General features: G+C 34.2%; 2 protein-coding genes across 5 annotated transcripts; one reads left to right on the plus strand and one right to left on the minus strand.

Moving 5' to 3' along the window:
* The first annotated feature begins 4963 nt into the window (after positions 1 to 4963).
* Arp8 (Actin-related protein 8) lies at positions 4964 to 9307 on the plus strand. Of its 3 annotated transcripts, none has more exons than XM_072905959.1 (10): positions 4964 to 5139; positions 5284 to 5671; positions 5790 to 5957; positions 6019 to 6516; positions 6749 to 7093; positions 7189 to 7335; positions 8124 to 8343; positions 8533 to 8661; positions 8871 to 9039; positions 9121 to 9307. In XM_072905959.1, the coding sequence occupies exons 2-10, from the start codon at positions 5651 to 5653 to the stop codon at positions 9191 to 9193; spliced, it is 1770 nt and encodes a 589-aa protein (XP_072762060.1). In that variant the 5' UTR covers positions 4964 to 5139; positions 5284 to 5650; the 3' UTR covers positions 9194 to 9307. The 3 variants fall into 3 exon arrangements, with proteins under 3 accessions (XP_072762060.1, XP_072762059.1, XP_072762058.1); XM_072905958.1 differs by having other exon boundaries at positions 5479 to 5671; XM_072905957.1 differs by having other exon boundaries at positions 4964 to 5671.
* A 1152-nt stretch (positions 9308 to 10459) lies between these two features.
* On the minus strand, positions 10460 to 11712 carry LOC140673213 (uncharacterized). 2 transcript variants are annotated; one of them, XM_072905961.1, is made up of 5 exons: positions 11627 to 11712; positions 11119 to 11523; positions 10925 to 11060; positions 10754 to 10810; positions 10460 to 10643 (listed from the first exon to the last, which is right to left on the minus strand). In XM_072905961.1, exons 2-5 carry the CDS (start codon positions 11454 to 11456, stop codon positions 10491 to 10493), a joined length of 684 nt encoding a protein of 227 aa, XP_072762062.1. In that variant the 5' UTR covers positions 11457 to 11523; positions 11627 to 11712; the 3' UTR covers positions 10460 to 10490. The 2 variants fall into 2 exon arrangements, with proteins under 2 accessions (XP_072762062.1, XP_072762063.1); XM_072905962.1 differs by having other exon boundaries at positions 11119 to 11681.
* Positions 11713 to 16579: the final 4867 nt, after the last annotated feature.

The raw sequence follows: 16579 nt of genomic DNA on the forward strand, positions 1-16579 counted from the left end.
GTCGAGGGTGACAGCGATGTAGGGCAGCGGGTACGCGTCTTTCTCGGAAGCAACGTTCAGCTTCCGGAAGTCGATGCAGAACCTGTGGTTCCCATCTTTCTTGCGCACGATGACCACGGAGAAGCTCCAGGCACTGGTGGAGGGCTCGATCACTCTCTCGCGCTCCATTTTCTCGACCTGTTGGTCGATAATCGCCTGCATAGCGGGGTTACGGGGTCGGTAGCGTTGCTTAATCGGCGAGCCGAGTTTCAATCGAATGCGGTGTTCAGTCCGGTCGGTAGGTCCTCGGATGTGTTCGAATTTTTGGAGTTCCGTTGCTAAGAACTCGTTCAGTCGAGTGGTTTCGTCGGCGGTGATGACGGCTAGTCCGGCGGTGATGCCGCCGAGGCGAGGACTCGTGGAGGCGACCAGCGTGGGGGGTGCCGCGAGGTGGATCCCAATCCAGGCCCACAGATCAACCCCCACCAGGAGCTCGTTGTCCAGCGTAGGGAGGACAAGAAACCGATGCTTCAAACGCTGGTTGGCCACCTGGAGCGGTAGCTCTATCGTCTCCTGGACGATCATCACCGACCCGTCGGCTAGGTGAATCTGTTCCAGGCTCGTGTTTGATCGGGGCGCTTGGTTGCCCAAGCGTCGGGCGGTCTCCTGGCTGATGAGTGAGATCTCGGAGCCGGAGTCGATTAGTGCCCAAATCGATTGTCCGTGAATTCGGACTAGTATGTGCGGCCGGGGTGTGTACTCTATTCGGGCTGAGCGGTGGCCGCGGTGCCTCCGGCCCGGTCTTCGTTTCCCTTCGGTGGGTGGCAGTCCCGTGTTAACACCCCGTCCTTGCCACACCGGGAGCAGAACTTGCGAGCCGGCCGTCCCGACGAATATGCCCTCGCTGCTTGCAGCGCCAGCAGCAGTCTTCCCGGCTGTAGGTGGCGGCGGCGACGGATGGTTTGGCGCTAGCCTGGATATCCGGGCGGCGTTCCTTCTTTCGCCGCCGAATGAGTTCGAATTCGGCCACCTTGGCGGTCAACTCGTCTAGGTTTCCGAGTCCCGTTCGAGAAATGTGCAACTGTATATCCATATTTTCGTAGACCTGGTCCAGCTGGTCATCCGCCGTGAAGTCTCCGGCCCTTCGCATCGTTGTGAGCATGGTTGTGAAGTATTCCGGGAAGGGCTCGTTGGGGCGTTGCAGGCGGCTCTGAACCTCTCTCTTTAATTGTCGGTGATACCCCGGCGGCGAAATGCTCGCAAGAAGTCAGCCCATCTCGTTCAGCCCGAGTAGTTATTCCGGTACCAGAGAAGGGTACTGCCACGAAGCATCTCCGGTAGTCCGAGCAGCATCTGCTCGTCGGCAAAGCCATAGGCGTAGCGCAGTTCTTCCACCCGCTCCAAAAAAGTGAGCGGTTCTTTTCCCTCGAAGTGGAGTCCCCACTTTCGAATCTAGTTTAGCGCTTTAGCGCGGTCGGGTAGACCCTCCGCGGCCTTAAGGTTCTCATAGGACTCGTCTTCGGAGTGGGGCATGGTAAGTGCCTGTGGTAATTCCGGGTGGCGGGCGGCGAGTCGGCGTAGTCGCTTTCGGAGTTCGTCGAGTGTGCCCGAGGGGTTTCCCCCATAGTGGTCTAGATACTGTACGACTTGTTCCTTCGACAAGTAGTTGATGCGCGCGCTCATGAGCGGTTCACGAGAACTGGAGTCTTCACAGGTCAGGTCCTTGTTTGGGCGCCATGTAACGGTGCACCTTTCCCGACGTTTCGGACTAGCTCGTCGGTTCCAGGATTCGGGAGAAGGGGAAGACTCCAATTGACGAGACCGGGTTTTCGTATAACAGCGGTTTATTTACTGGGAGTATTTACATGTGGTTGGGTCGTGTGCTTTATACATGTGTAGTTGTGTATGGGTGATGTGTGTATGTGAGTGCAAGCGGGACGGGGTCGGCAAGCAGTATGTGTGCTTACAAGCTAAGCGTGCGGTTATCTACAGGCTAGGCGTGCGATTATTTACAGACTAGGCGTGCGGTTATTTACAAGCTAGGCAAGCGGCTAACCACAAGCTAGGCGGCGCGAAGTTGCAAGCGGGTCGCAGCACATGCAAGTTCCTACGAGCTAGCCGGGTGCACAACGGTTCGCGGTGCAACGCGACTTTATACAAACTGGGCGAGTCGCCGGGGCGGCGATCAGACGCGCTGCCGTCGACCGCCGGGAACACCCGGCAGGAGAAGAGAACACCCTTCTCTCGGATCAACGGTTGGCTGGGATCGCGACCGCCGGGAACATCCGGCAGAAGGAGAGCACACCCTCCTCCCGGATCGCGTAGTCGAGAACGGAGTCGGCCACCGGGAACACCCGGCAGAAGAAGAGAACACCCTTCTCCCGGATCGACGGTCAGGAACTGGGAGAGAGAATCGAATCTAGCTGTTGGCTTCGCTTCGGAGCTTAGCTCTGAGGCTCTTGCTCGGCCGGCAAGCGGCTAACCACGACAGGTGTCTGGTCGTCGGTCGGTTGGGCTTATATACCCGGGAGCCTTCCCTCTCTCTCGCTTCATTCGAGAGGGAGATCCTAGTGGCGTGCGCGATGGTGGTTTTGTGCGGTGGGGCGCTCATAGGCGCCGAGTCTCACGAATTTGGGGGCGGGTGTTCGGCCCTCCGAGACCGCTAGTGACGGCGTGTCGTCACAGTATATGCATTGCAAAGTACATGCTTAGATAGGAGTGCATAGGGGGACGGGGCAAAGCCCCGTCCCCATAAAATAATATAACAAAACTTGAGAGCGTAGGAACTATCAAGTCTGACAGTACTGTGTGGAAGTTTCAATGCTATTTGACCGAAGCGCTGCTAGACAAATGGCTCAATGAATCGTGCATCGATGCATTCAGTATTTATTTTGTAAGATTATGAATAAAAAATTATAAACTGAATGCATCGATGCACGATTCATTGAGCCATTTGCCTAACAGTGCTTCAGTCAAATAGCATTGAAACTTCCACACAGTACTGTCAGCCTTGGTAGTTTCTACGCTCTCAAGTGGGGACGAGATTTCGCCCCGTCCCTTTATGCACTCCCATCTAAGCATGTACTTTGCAATGCATATACGATTCCACATGGGTTTGCAACTTATATAGCAACATAAAAAGGATTTATTAAAATTAAAAAGGATTTATTTAAAATTTTGTGTAAGTTACTAAAACGCATGCGCGCGTGACCGCAGCGCACGTCCATGTCACTGTACGTCGCCCGAATGACAGGTTTCATAGCCTCAGAAGTGATCATCTTAAAAAATTTATATCTCGCTTCGCGTGGCAGAGCGACGATTTTTTCTGCCAGATTCATTCGTTTCGAGCCAAAATCTATTACTAAAAAAATTTTCAATAAAATTGGTGAGGAGGACTGCTCATCTTCATATTTACCTGCTTTTCTGCCAAAGTGTGAATCAGCCTTAAAAGAATTTGGAATTTTACCGCATATGATTTTTTTCATTTTTTGGATAAACTATGGACCTCCAAACGTTGTAAAGAATTTATTCGTGACCACCTAACGATTTTGCATCGAATAAACTCTTGTTTAATTCGATTGGACAAAAAATAAAAATATTCGGCTAACTTTACATCGAAATTTTAATTATTTAATTAAAAAAAATGATGAATCTCCAAACGTTTTAATTAAACTTCCAATCATCTCCAAACGATTTCCAAACGATTAGTTAATTTTAATTATAAAAAAATCAAAGTGGTTCGGCTAACTTTACGAATTTGCAAAACAGTATTACAGCCAAAATACAAAGAGAATCTTAATAAAATTGTGATATTCGTAATCAGTAGGATATTTTGCAGGTCGCTACAGAGCGATTTTTTGAGAAAAAGATCGAAATAAAATTTCCAAAAATGTGCTGCTGATTGCGAGAGTTACCGTGGTCAGGTGTAGCTGCGCCTTGAATTCGAAATCAATTTATTATAAATTTTTTCAAAAATGCAAAATCTGGCTCTGTAGCGACCTGCGTTATTATATAAAGAATATATAAAAAAAGTTTCACAAAGAAATATAACTTCTTTATGAGCTAAATATTATAGAAGCGGATATCGCTATCTGCACCTAAGGTACAGCTAACGAATCGATGTTGGTAGCACCGCTTGCTAAGGAGAGACAATGAAAGACAATAACGTCGTCTTTGTCTCTCTTGAATGGAATAATGTTTGTACGTATACAGATATACACCAATACATTGAATAAGAATTCATTTCTCAATGTTGGTGACAGTGACGCTCGAATTTTCTTGCCGGTCCTGTCGACCCTTAAGAATAAGAATAAGGAATAGAGATTAAATGTAACGCACAATTAAAAAAGAATAAAATATAAAATATAAAAATTGTGTCATGCAGACATACCATAACAAAATAAAAAATTCATAGCTTATAAATTTAAATATGGATTTAGACATTGTTAACCAGGAAGTCATCTTTAATCCCAGAGCAATATTTTTATTTTCCTGTTTTGTTTTTAAATTAATGGAATTATGCTATTAAAAAGAAAAAATAATAAACATAAACTTTGGAAAAATGAGTCCGTCCTATTAATTTACAAAGAGATAATCTAAATAATTTCATCCCTTTTATGGAAGAGTTTAAAAATGATGCTGATCACTTTTTCCATTATATCATGACGTTAGAAATATATAAAAAATTTCTCCCTTTCTAAAGAAAACCAGTTTAAGGAAAGCTTTAACTCCAGAACAGTGTTTAATAATTACACTAAGGTATATTTATTTAATTTTTTTAAAATTTTGTATTACTACAATAATAGTTTACAAAAAAAATAGATACACTTTTAAGATGTTTAAAATTAATATTTTTAAATTTTCTTTTGAGAATGTTCTATTTTTTTGTAAACTTAATGCATATACTTTGTAAAAATAAAATCATGTTTGACTAATATATATTTATTTTATTTATTATTAGATTTATAGCTAGTGGAGAATCAATTTTTTCCATTGCATTACATCATCGTGTGGGTGAATCAACTGTTCGTGCTATAATTGTTGAAACATGCTCAGTTATTATTGATAGATTGTCACCTATTTATTTAAAAAACCTAATGAAAGAGATTGGCTTCGTATTTCTGAGGGATTTAGTAAGATTTGGAATATGCTGCCATGATAGTACGAGTTTAATATTTAATATTTATATTCCGTTATTTTAATTCTTTATTCTTAATTCTCAATGCATTGTGCGTTAGTCCATTTATTTTCTCGTTTTAAAATAATATAATATTTAATATTTAATATTTTTCCTTTTGTGCGCAGGGCCATAGACGATGTTGTCGATCCTTAACCTATGTATTTTAGATTTTGAATAATACTAAATATCTTTTATCAATGAAGGCACTTTTCAGTTTAAAATAAATTAATAAAAAATACAATGTGTTTTATTATAAACATTGCCATTAACGATTATTAAAAATATTTAGATATATATGAAATATTGACAATTTTTTAAAGGTTTTGCAAAAATTAAAATATCGAAATATAAAGATATAATAATATATAAAAAAGGAATAGTATACTATACAAGAGGAAAGAATAATATACTATACTGATGTTACATCTACAAATAATGATAAAAAAAGAGGAATAAATTTAAATAGTGATTTTAACATTACATTGCGTGAAAATGCCAGTTTATCAGGAAGAAGTAATTACCTTTATATTATTAAATATATTTATAAGGAGCTAAATATTTGTGTATTTTTTTATATATTATACATGTTATTGTCTTTTTGTTTATTTATTAACAAATAATTATTATTTAGCAAATCCAAGCACAAACTATTATTGTTATTCATCCTGGCTCTATGTATCTTCGTATGGGTCGTGCTTCTGATCAGAAGCCTTTTACATTGTTACATGCAGTGGCAAGGAGACGTTTACCAAGTGGAATTAAATACAAGGATAATTTCCTACCACCAGCTGTAATATTAGTAAGTATAAATATATAAGTGTGATATGGTCAGAGATTTTGTTATCAATTGTATTTTATAGACAAAGGAGTTGACACAAGCAATGGAAGAGTCTCGGCTACAGGTATCACATACTTTGCAATCCTGTTTACAATCAGATGGAAGTCGAAGGTATGCAACTCCACCACAGCAAATAGCAGCCTTCAATCGCAGATCCGTTCCAGAAATTTCCTCCCCATGTAATATGAAATGGACAAAAACTGATCATGACATAGTTGTTGGTGATGATATTTTGTCATTAGATCCAGAAGAAGAATCCAATTTTAATATCCATTTTCCTTATAAAAGAGGTGAACTTAATATACATGTGGGTCCAGGAGGCAGTCTAACAGCCGTTATGACAGATTTAAAAACAATCTGGGAATATGTGTTGACTGAAAAACTGGATATTCCTTTAAGAGACTTGAAACACTATCGTGCAGTGCTTGTTGTACCTGATATCTATCATCGACCTTATTTGAAAGAATTGACTACATTACTATTAGACGAGATTGGTTTTGGTCGTTGTATTCTGTTACAAGTTAGTTTCTGCTCATAATACTATTGATTTGTTATTTATTTTTACATATAATCCTTACAAAAAGAAAGTTTTATAAATTTGTTTTTATAAGGATTATATATATATATATATATAAAAATAAATAACATTTTTTATACTTTTATTTTATTATAATTTTTAAGTTTTATTTTAATCGACTGTTATATTTTAACAAGTAATTTGAAATTGAAGTACAATTGTTTTTTATTAATAGGATCATGTAGGTGCGTTGTTTGGTGCCGGTTTGGGTTATGCATGTGTGGTAGATGTTGGAGCACAGAAGATATCAGTGTCATGTGTGGAAGATGCAATCTCTCATAAAGATACGCGAGTACGTATGGACTATGGTGGTGCAGATGTCACACAGACATTTTTCTGGCTTTTACAAAAGTCTGCATTTCCATACAAATTATGCGATCCTGTCAACAAATTGGATGCGTTGCTTTTGGATCAATTAAAGATAGATTTTTGTCATGTGGATTTAAATGTATGTGGTTCACAGGAGAAAACTTTTGTTGTTAGAAAACCAAAACAACAAACAGAGACATATACTTTGCAGGTATCTTTTTATTCATTCTTATAAAAAAAAATTATTTTTTTCCATATATAATAAAATATATATAATATATAAAATTATATTGAAACTTGCAATAGGTAGGCGATGAATGCTTAATAGCACCTTTGAGTTTGTTTCAACCTGAATTGTTCAGAATTACTGGAACCCATAATGTTCACGTTCAAAAACGATCATTAGGAGATCCAGAAGATCCTTACGATGAGAATTATTTAAGGGAAACGAGCGTAAGTATTCATTTTTCTTTAACTATATCTGTTTGAAATATTATGTTAAGTTTTTCTACAAAGTATTGTTTATGTAAAAAAAAAAAAAGAAAAAGTAAAATGATCTATATTAATTATACAGGATGAGAAAAAAGCATGAAAACTGAAAAATCTCAAAAAATATAAGTTTTACAAAAAAATGTTTCAGACAAAAGTTGTATGGTTTCGAGGAGACATAAGATGGTGTCATTGATTTGACTTTAAATAGTCGCTTGAAGGTCACATGAAGGTCACCTTCAATTTCTTAAATCAAACACCCTATTTTTAATTACATATTCTTGTAGCTTACCTTGAGAACTTTCCAAAACACTGTATAAAACTTCTTTTAGCTAAAAATTTCTTGAGTTATTTTAAAGTTTGTCATGATACTTTTTAATATAAAATATGAAATAAATGAAAAAAATGAATAGATCTTGCCTCAGATGGCCAGATCTTTCCTCGATCTTGCTTTAGATTCTTTTTCTGTACAACTTATATTTTTCGAGATTTTTGAAAAGTTTTCATATTTTTTTCCTCACCCTGTATATCAAAGTTGAACATTTAAAAAATGTATTTATATATATTATATATATATATATATATATATATATATATATACATATAATAATAATAACAATAATAATATTTATATAAAAACTATATAAATAAAATAGAATTATCATTTCCTCAAGTTTAATTAAACATGCGTTCCTATTTTATTACATATTAATAGTATCATTTAAATTCAATTAAATTTATTTTTATTTTAGAGACGTGGGATGAAAGAATCTTTAGATCATTCGTCAGAAATGCAGGAAGAAACGGCGACTGTAGCTACAACTGTGGGCGAAGATGAGGTCGTAGTCGACGCGGTTGGCGATTCTGCACCTAGTTTATCTAATCGTGATTTAGAGGCTCCTCGAGATTTTGTAGTCCCACAACAATTGTTGGGTCTTGATCAAGCCATATTACAAAGTATTGAACGATGTTGTAAGTATACAATTATTTGCTTGCCGAACAAGAGCTTATAACTAGAGATGCGTTAAAATTAAAGGAAACATTGTTCTATCTTTGTTTAACTTTTAATAACTAACAAAGATAGAACGACGTTTTTAGTGCGAATAGCGTTTTCTCGAACGTACCTTAAAAGAGAATATGCAATTAATTTTATTTCCATAGCCAATGAAGATTTCAAGAGAAAAATGTATAGTTGCGTGCTAGTCGTCGGATCGGGTTTAAAATTTAAAGGTATTGATACATGGCTTCGCAATCGAATATCCCTTCAGACACCTTACATGTACAGACCTGGTAAGTATTTAAAAAGAAAGTATTTTAAAAAAAATTATACAACTATGTCTTTTTGTGCAGAATTATATATGTACCAATATCCTATGATATTTTATAGAATAAAATATATCAAAGATTTTTTTGTTTACATGTGATTAATAATAGATTGGTATAAATCTTCTATTGTTTAAAAAATAAAATCGTGCTTCTTTTTCTCATTATTATTGTAGAACAACTAGATATTATAACACAACCAAAGGATTTGGATCCTGGTATGACAACCTGGAAAGGAGCAGGAATTTTAAGTTGCTTGGAATCAGCACAGGAGTTGTGGATCGCCCGAACCGAATGGCATCGCTCAGGAGTGAGAATATTAAGGGAAAGATCTCCCTTTTTGTGGTAAAAAATATCTGCTATGTTATTTATTAATTATAACATGTATTTTTTTCAATAGAAACAGAAATTTTATTTCTGTTGTAGCAATAGAAGATTGTTTTACTCTTTACATCGATTTTGTAATGTTAATTTTGAAAATTCAGGAAAATTATATTAAGAAAAAATAATAAGTGATTTTATTATTACATAAATTATATAATAAGGATTAAATTGTATTAGAAAAATTATATTAAGAAAATTAGATTAATTATCATTCATATTATTAACAAAATTTTATATTTATTCTCTATTAATTATTTCTCATAATTAGCAGCTATCTGTATTCTATATGTGCTATCTATATTCTATGTTTGCTACTTTTTCTCAAAACTTATAAATTTATTGAATAGTTTTCATTTTTTGCTAGAAACATTTGATACTATTTTGATCCTCTTCAGAAAAATGTCAATGTATATAATATTAAAATAACATAATAATATGTTGTATTTTTACATCTCAAGTATACATGATCTATCCTTGCTATATTTTTGGATTAAGCAATTTACACATGATTACATCTTGATCTGATTAATATAAAAACTAAAAATGTGAAGTCTAATAACATTTGTGTCCTCGAGTGTATTTTGTAATAAAATATCAAAAAGCTCTTATAATATAAATCAAAAACTCAGTTATAATGGTTAGTAAGAGCAAATCTCTGTTCTTGGAGCGCAATGATTTATTTAGGATATAAATTACAAATTACATAAACGCGAACGTTTCGGTCTACTTTATTGACTATTATTGACTTAAAATTTGACTTATAATTATGCGACTCCCGAATCAGATACGTAATATTAATGTAAAAAATAGAATTAAGTAAACAAATTGTTTCCGGTTTTATTTATGTAATTTAGCGCTGAGGAAGGTCTTAAAGTAAACCGAAACATTCGCGTTTATGTAATTTGTAATTTATATCCTAAATCATTGCGCTCTAAGAACAGTGATTTGCTCTTACTAGCCTTTATAACTGATAGTTTTTGATTTGTATTTTGTAAATTCATGAATCATGTTGTCGACGATACTACGTATATCTCGATTCGAAATTGCTATATTACTTGGTAATTATTATTATATTTATTTTATATTCATATTATAACACATATGTGTTATAATGTTATAATACATTATATTAAAAATTATAATATATATAAAATTAAATTTTTATTTATACATATTTACAATTTGGGATTTCTTATTTAATTGTCATACATTGACATATGTCGGGCAAACATTTCTATTTAAAGACAAATATATATTATTCAATATATAAATAAAAAGAAATATATAAAAAATTACAATTACAATATGAATATAAACTAATTATAGCAGTTTGAAAAACATTTTTAAACAAATTACTGTGCTGCATCAGCAATAATACAAGTTTGTAATATATTAAATGTTTATTGATAATATCATAATAATTCGGTCATTCTAATTCTAGTTTTATCATTACGGTGATATTGTACTATATCATTTTCTATTAGAAAATTTACATAATATGAAACGTCTGGTGTAACATTTATATAAATATCATCTCCCCCTTTCATATAAGCAGATGTTAATGCCTAAAATAATTTATACAATTAAATTATAATTATATATCAATTTTGTACATTCATACAATTAAATTTTATAAAAAATTTAGATTGCATTTTATAAAAATAATATTACTTACTGCTAATAATTCCTTGAAGGCCTCATTACCAGAAAAAATTGTATTGACCACAATATACTGCAAAAAGAATTTATCAAATGAGATAATTTTTTTGTTTCATGTCTAACTTTTAGCATAATTATATAGGTATCTAATAAAAAATATATAAAACAAGTTTTTAAGTTTACGTACTAAATCGTTCTTCACTTGTTGAAATATACGCTTAGTTACAACAAGTTCCTTCTCATAGGTTTCATTTGCAAAAGTCTCTGCCATGTCCAAATAAATTTCTTGCATTTTCTTAAGTCCATCTTTTTTATTTTTTAAACTGTAATAAATATGATAATAGACAAATTGCAATAATATTTTTGCATTGTTATACTTACTATGTGATATCTTCTTGAATATCAGAAAGCTTTTGTTTTAGATTGTTGAGGAGCTCTTGCATGTCACGAATCTCTTCTTCCATTTCAGTCATTACTTCTATGCGTAAATCAGATGTTCTAAGAATTGGGTAATCTTCAGGTTTTATTTGTTGAATATCTTTTAATAAACTTTGGCATAGTCTCTCTTGTTTTATTTTTACATCCTCAAGTGAACTTGATGGTTTCAGAGTAAAAATTTCATTGTTTGATATTTTATTTATTAAATCTTCTATATTTTTTTCTTGTTCTATTTTCTTATCTTTTAACATTTCAAAAGCGTCCTCTAATGTATATTCCATGTTTTTAAAATATAAATATAGACTACATATACTAAAAAATTTTATTAAAATCACTTCTCATCCAGTGCTATAATAAAATTTGAAATATAAAATATTATATACAAGAAAAAATCATATTTAATTAATTAAAATTGTAATATGGTAAATTATTCAATATTATATGTGTATACTTTTTTTTATTAAAACAATTTAGCACTGTAAACACTTTCCTATGCCTCAGAGTCAGAGAGCTGCTGCTGAGAGCGGCCACCTCACTTTAACAGGCATATTAAAGTCACTAGATTATAATCTAGTGACTTTAATGTTAAGCGATGAGTAGCGCTGCCAAGCGGGTAGGATACGCGGTATCGAGAGTTCTGAGGGTGCAGTCGGTGCAGTCCACCAGAAATAAGTTGGCGCTGAAAGTTCATATTTTTTAATAAATTATAGCTCAAACGATTGCTCTTTCATTGCTCTCTTAGAATTTGCAATTGCTCCATTATTAAATAAAATATTTTATAAAATATTTACAAAAAACGTAAAGCTAGTAACTTTTACAAAAAACATATTTCTAATAGTTTTCCGTACTTAAAAACAGCATAAAACGATTGCTTCTTAATTGCTCCTTATTGCTCCACCTAACATTCATGATTTAAAGCATTATTAATAAATAATTAACAAATTATTAATTGGACAAGTGACAACGGCGCTACCTATCGGCCACCGATCAGAACTACAGGGCTCAACAGCGGGATTATTGTTTATAATTATACCTCAAAGAATTTAACAATGATTTTTCGATAAAATGATTGCTCCACGATTTCCTTATTAGAAAATTCGGGTGGGAGTCTATTGACCACGTCGCCAATTGGCCAGTTTAAAATGAGACTCTCTGATTGGTTAATCGTTGCTGATGACCCTAGGCATCGGTCGATATAAGTTGCTGTGGTCAATCGTGACGTGTCAAACGGAACACTCCCGAAAATTCAATTGCTCCGCTTGTAGCAATGGCTGCGTTCAACAGAGAAAGCAAATCAGTAAGCGCTTAGTGATTCTTTATTGTGATTGGTTCTTGCATTTAGATCTTCGTTAGATCTAAGTGCAGAAACCAATCACAATAAAGAATCATTAAGCGCTCACTGATTTGCTTTTTCTGCTGAACGCAGCCATTACTTTTTTCGATGCAGTAACTAAAGAACCAAACACTTTCTTGGAAATATGTATTTCCCATATTCTATTGCAAGTATATCCAACATAAAACGATTGCTTCTTAATTGCTTTTTATTGCTCCACTGTAACATTCATAATTTAAAGCATTTTATTAATAAATAATTAACAAAATATTAATTGGACAAGTGACAACGGCGCCACCTGTTGGCCACCGATCGGAACTACAGGGCTCAACAACGAGAATTTTCAAACACAAAATAACAATTTTATTGTTTATAATTATACCTCAAAGAATTTAAGAATGATTTTTCGATAGAATGATTGCTCCACGATTTCTTTATTAGAAAATTCAATTGTTCCGTTTGTAACATTACTTTTTCCGATGCAGTAACTAAAGAACTAAACACTTTCTTGGAAATATATATTTATCAACGTTTTTTTGGCACAATTTCATTTTATAATTTTATAAAATACAGTCGGACCTCTTATCCTACGACACTTTCGGTCCGGAATCTTCCCTTTAAATCTCTGATCCTACGACAAAAATTTGAGAGTGGAGGTTTAATTCCCCTTTCGCGGTCGTAGCATGAGAGGATTTTTTGTCGTAGGATGAGGTTTCGTAGCATAAGAGGGTCGTAAAATAAGAGGTCCGACTGTATTAAAATATTAATGCACATCAATGTAAATTATTAAGTTAGGTTTAGAGTTTAATTCATTGTAAACCTATTGTAAACCGGATTTTATGATTATACATATAATCTAAAACGTAGTCTACAATGAGACTTTAAAACGTAAGACTTAAGAAATTAACCAATCATATTCATAATTCTTTTCTAAACTCAATTGTAATTTCTTAAGTCTTACGTCTTAAAGTCTCATTGTAGATTACGCTTTAGCCCAGGTCTACAATAGCTGTAGTAAGACTTAAATCGTAAGAAATTAACTAATCATATTCATTATTCTTCTCTAAACTCAATTGTGATTGGTTAATTTCTCACGGCTTAAGGTTTACTACAGTTATTGTAGACCCGGTCTTAGATTAGGGAGGGTCCCGTTAGCACACATCCCGATAGCATACAACCACACATATTGACCGATGCCTAGGGTAACCAGCACGGTTAGCCAATCAGAAGATTCAATTGTTCATTGACCAATTCGCATTGTGCGCTATCGGATCCCGCCCTTCTTTGACTATATAAGTATAGACTGCTAACGCAAACTTCAGGTTGGATGTCAACAGTAAAGTGCTTACAGCGCTATAAAATACCAATGATAAAACGGCGAACTAAAATGTGACGTCATGTTTGTTGCAATCTTCAAGCTCTGTCCTCTGTCAATTATTAAATGAATGTGACGAAGTACCATCCTCATTTATAAAAAGAAAGAGTTTCAGCTTTTTGCGATATCCGAGAGTGGATACATTAACAATTTTAACATCTGCGGAAAAAATATTCAATTTTTTTAGATTAAAAAATAAATTAAAAATTAAGAACGTTATGTAAAAAATGATTATACTTACTTAAGATACATTAATATGTCCAAAATATTTATTATTTTTGATTATCATGTAAAAGATATGGATCTTATGGAAAATCATAAATATTTCATAATTAAGTTAATATTAAGCATTTTTTTAAAAGTTAAATTAAGTTATTTTGGCAAAGAAAGTACATTAAATCAGTACAAAACATTCGTGAGGTACACGCTAACGAAAAATGTTATTTTTTCTGGTCAATAGGATAAGTATATAAAAATTTTATAAAATGTAAAAAATAAAAGAAAAAAATATAATAAATATCATATCTAATAATTTTTTCATATTATATCTAATAAAATTTAAAGTATTATTATTGTTTTTACAATTAATATTACTTTATAATTTGAATCTCCCGGGGTGTTGGTATTTGACCTGTCAATGAATGTTGACTGAAAGACCTCTCATTTGCTCTAATGGGAAAAGTAGTATTAGCAATCAATACTTATATAGGCTGCGTTCCGATATTAACTGCCAGTACTGAAAATCTATAATTTACGTCACGTACACTATAGATTTTCAGTACTGGCAGTGAATATCGGAACGCAATCATAGTCAAAGCCGTCCTTAGATTATAGGTTTGTTTGCGCTACGTGCACTTTTTGCACTTCAATTCTAGTAAGTTCTCTAGGAATGTAATAAGTGAAGAAATTTATTTAGTTATTTATACAAAGTAGCTCAAACGGAGCTCCGTACAGTTAGCCGAACCACTTTGATTTTTTTATAATTAAAATTAACTAATCGTTTGGTCATCGTTTGGCGATGATTAGTCATCCAATTAAAACATTTGGTCATACATCGTTTTTTTTAATTAAATAATTAAAATTTTGAAGTAAAGTTAGCCGAACATTCTTATTTTTCGTCCAATCGAGTTAAACAAGAGCTTATTTGATGCAGAATCGTTAGGTCGTCACGAATAAATCCTTTACAATGTTTAGTGATCCATAGTTTATTCGAAAAATGAAAAAAATCATGTGCGGTAAAATGACGACGGGCGACGTATAGTGACATGGACGTGCGCTGCGGTCACGCGTGCATGCGTTTAGTAACTTACACAAAATTTTAAATAAATCCTTTTTAATTTTAATAAATCCTTTTTATGTTGCTATGCAAGTTGCAAACCCATGTGGAATCGTATATGCATTGCAAAGTACATGCTTAGATGGGAATGCATAGGCGCTTCGCCCCGTCCCCATAAAAAAATATAACAAAACTTGAGAGCGTAGAAACTATCAAGGCTGACAGTACTGTGTGGAAGTTTCAATGCTATTTTCCTAAGCAAATGCTATTTGACTGAAGCGCTGTTAGGCGAATGATTCAATGAATCGTGCATCGATGCATTCAGTATTTATTTTGTAAGATTATGAATAAAAAATTATAAATATAGTGTAAGAGTTCGGACATAGGTTGAATTAAAATTTTACATTGAAACCTTCACACAGTACTGAGCCTTGGTAGTTTCTACGCTCTCAAGTTTTGTTATATTTTTTTATGGGGACGGGGCGAAGCGCCTATGCATTTTCATCTAAGCATGTACTTTGCAATACATATACGATTCCACATGGGTTTGCAACTTGCATAGCTACATTATTAAAAAGGATTTATTTAAAATTAAAAAAGATTTATTTAAAATTTTGTATAAGTTACTAAAACGCATGCGCGTGTGACCACAGCGCACGTCCATGTCACTATACGTCGCTCGTCGTCATTTTACCGCACATGATTTTTTTCATTTTTCGGATAAACTATGGATGACCAAACGTTGTAAAAAATTTATTCGTGATGACCTAACGATTCTGCATTGAATAAGCTCTTGTTTAACTCGATTGGACGAAAAATAAAAATGTTCGGCTAACTTTAGTTCGAAATTTTAATTATTTAATTAAAAAAAAATGATAAATGACCAAACGATTAGTTAATTTTAATTATAAAAAAATCAAAGTGGTTTGGCTAACTTTACGGAGCTCTCAAACAGCAAAGTCACAGACTTCTATACTATAACTAAACCGCTAACTTCCTTATATATTAGACCTAAAAAGTGACCCCGAAAAATATGTACAACATTAGTAGGATAGAGAAAAGGAGGGGATAGATATATATGATGGCTACTATAAAAAACTCGTATGTGAGTGATATTGCTTTAAATTCAACCAATCAGCGTGACTGACATCCTACTAATGATGACGCATACATATAAGTTTTGTACATATTTTTCGGTGTTATGTATTTTGCCGGAGTTAGCAGTCTAGTTATATATAGAAGTCTGTGGGTAAAGTGCATAATTGTCGATCATGGCACGTGAAATTTTAATGAAATATTACAGAATATTGAAGAAATAGCGGATACATCAGATGATGAAGAATTTTTACCTCTAATTCCAGCATATTTGGATGCTATACATGATGCTGGTATATAATATATATTTTCGATTAAAATGAGA

Source organism: Anoplolepis gracilipes, chromosome 14 (assembly GCF_047496725.1).
Source record: "Anoplolepis gracilipes chromosome 14, ASM4749672v1, whole genome shotgun sequence".
Classification (NCBI taxonomy): domain Eukaryota; kingdom Metazoa; phylum Arthropoda; class Insecta; order Hymenoptera; family Formicidae; genus Anoplolepis; species Anoplolepis gracilipes.

Bases quoted from the DNA above. Each gene is read 5' to 3' on its own strand.
- Arp8 (XM_072905957.1), top strand. From the start codon at position 5,651: ATGCCAGTTTATCAGGAAGAA. The intron at 5,672-5,789 runs GTAATTACCTTT...ATTATTATTTAG, and splicing joins TGCCAGTTTATCAGGAAGAA to CAAATCCAAGCACAAACTAT. The intron at 5,958-6,018 runs GTAAGTATAAAT...TGTATTTTATAG, and splicing joins TACCACCAGCTGTAATATTA to ACAAAGGAGTTGACACAAGC.
- LOC140673213 (XM_072905961.1), bottom strand. From the start codon at position 11,456: ATGGAATATACATTAGAGGACGCTTTTGAAATGTTAAAAGATAAGAAA. The intron at 11,061-11,118 runs GTAAGTATAACA...TATTTATTACAG, and splicing joins ATTCAAGAAGATATCACATA to TTTAAAAAATAAAAAAGATG. The intron at 10,644-10,753 runs GTAAGTAATATT...AAATTATTTTAG, and splicing joins CCTTCAAGGAATTATTAGCA to GCATTAACATCTGCTTATAT.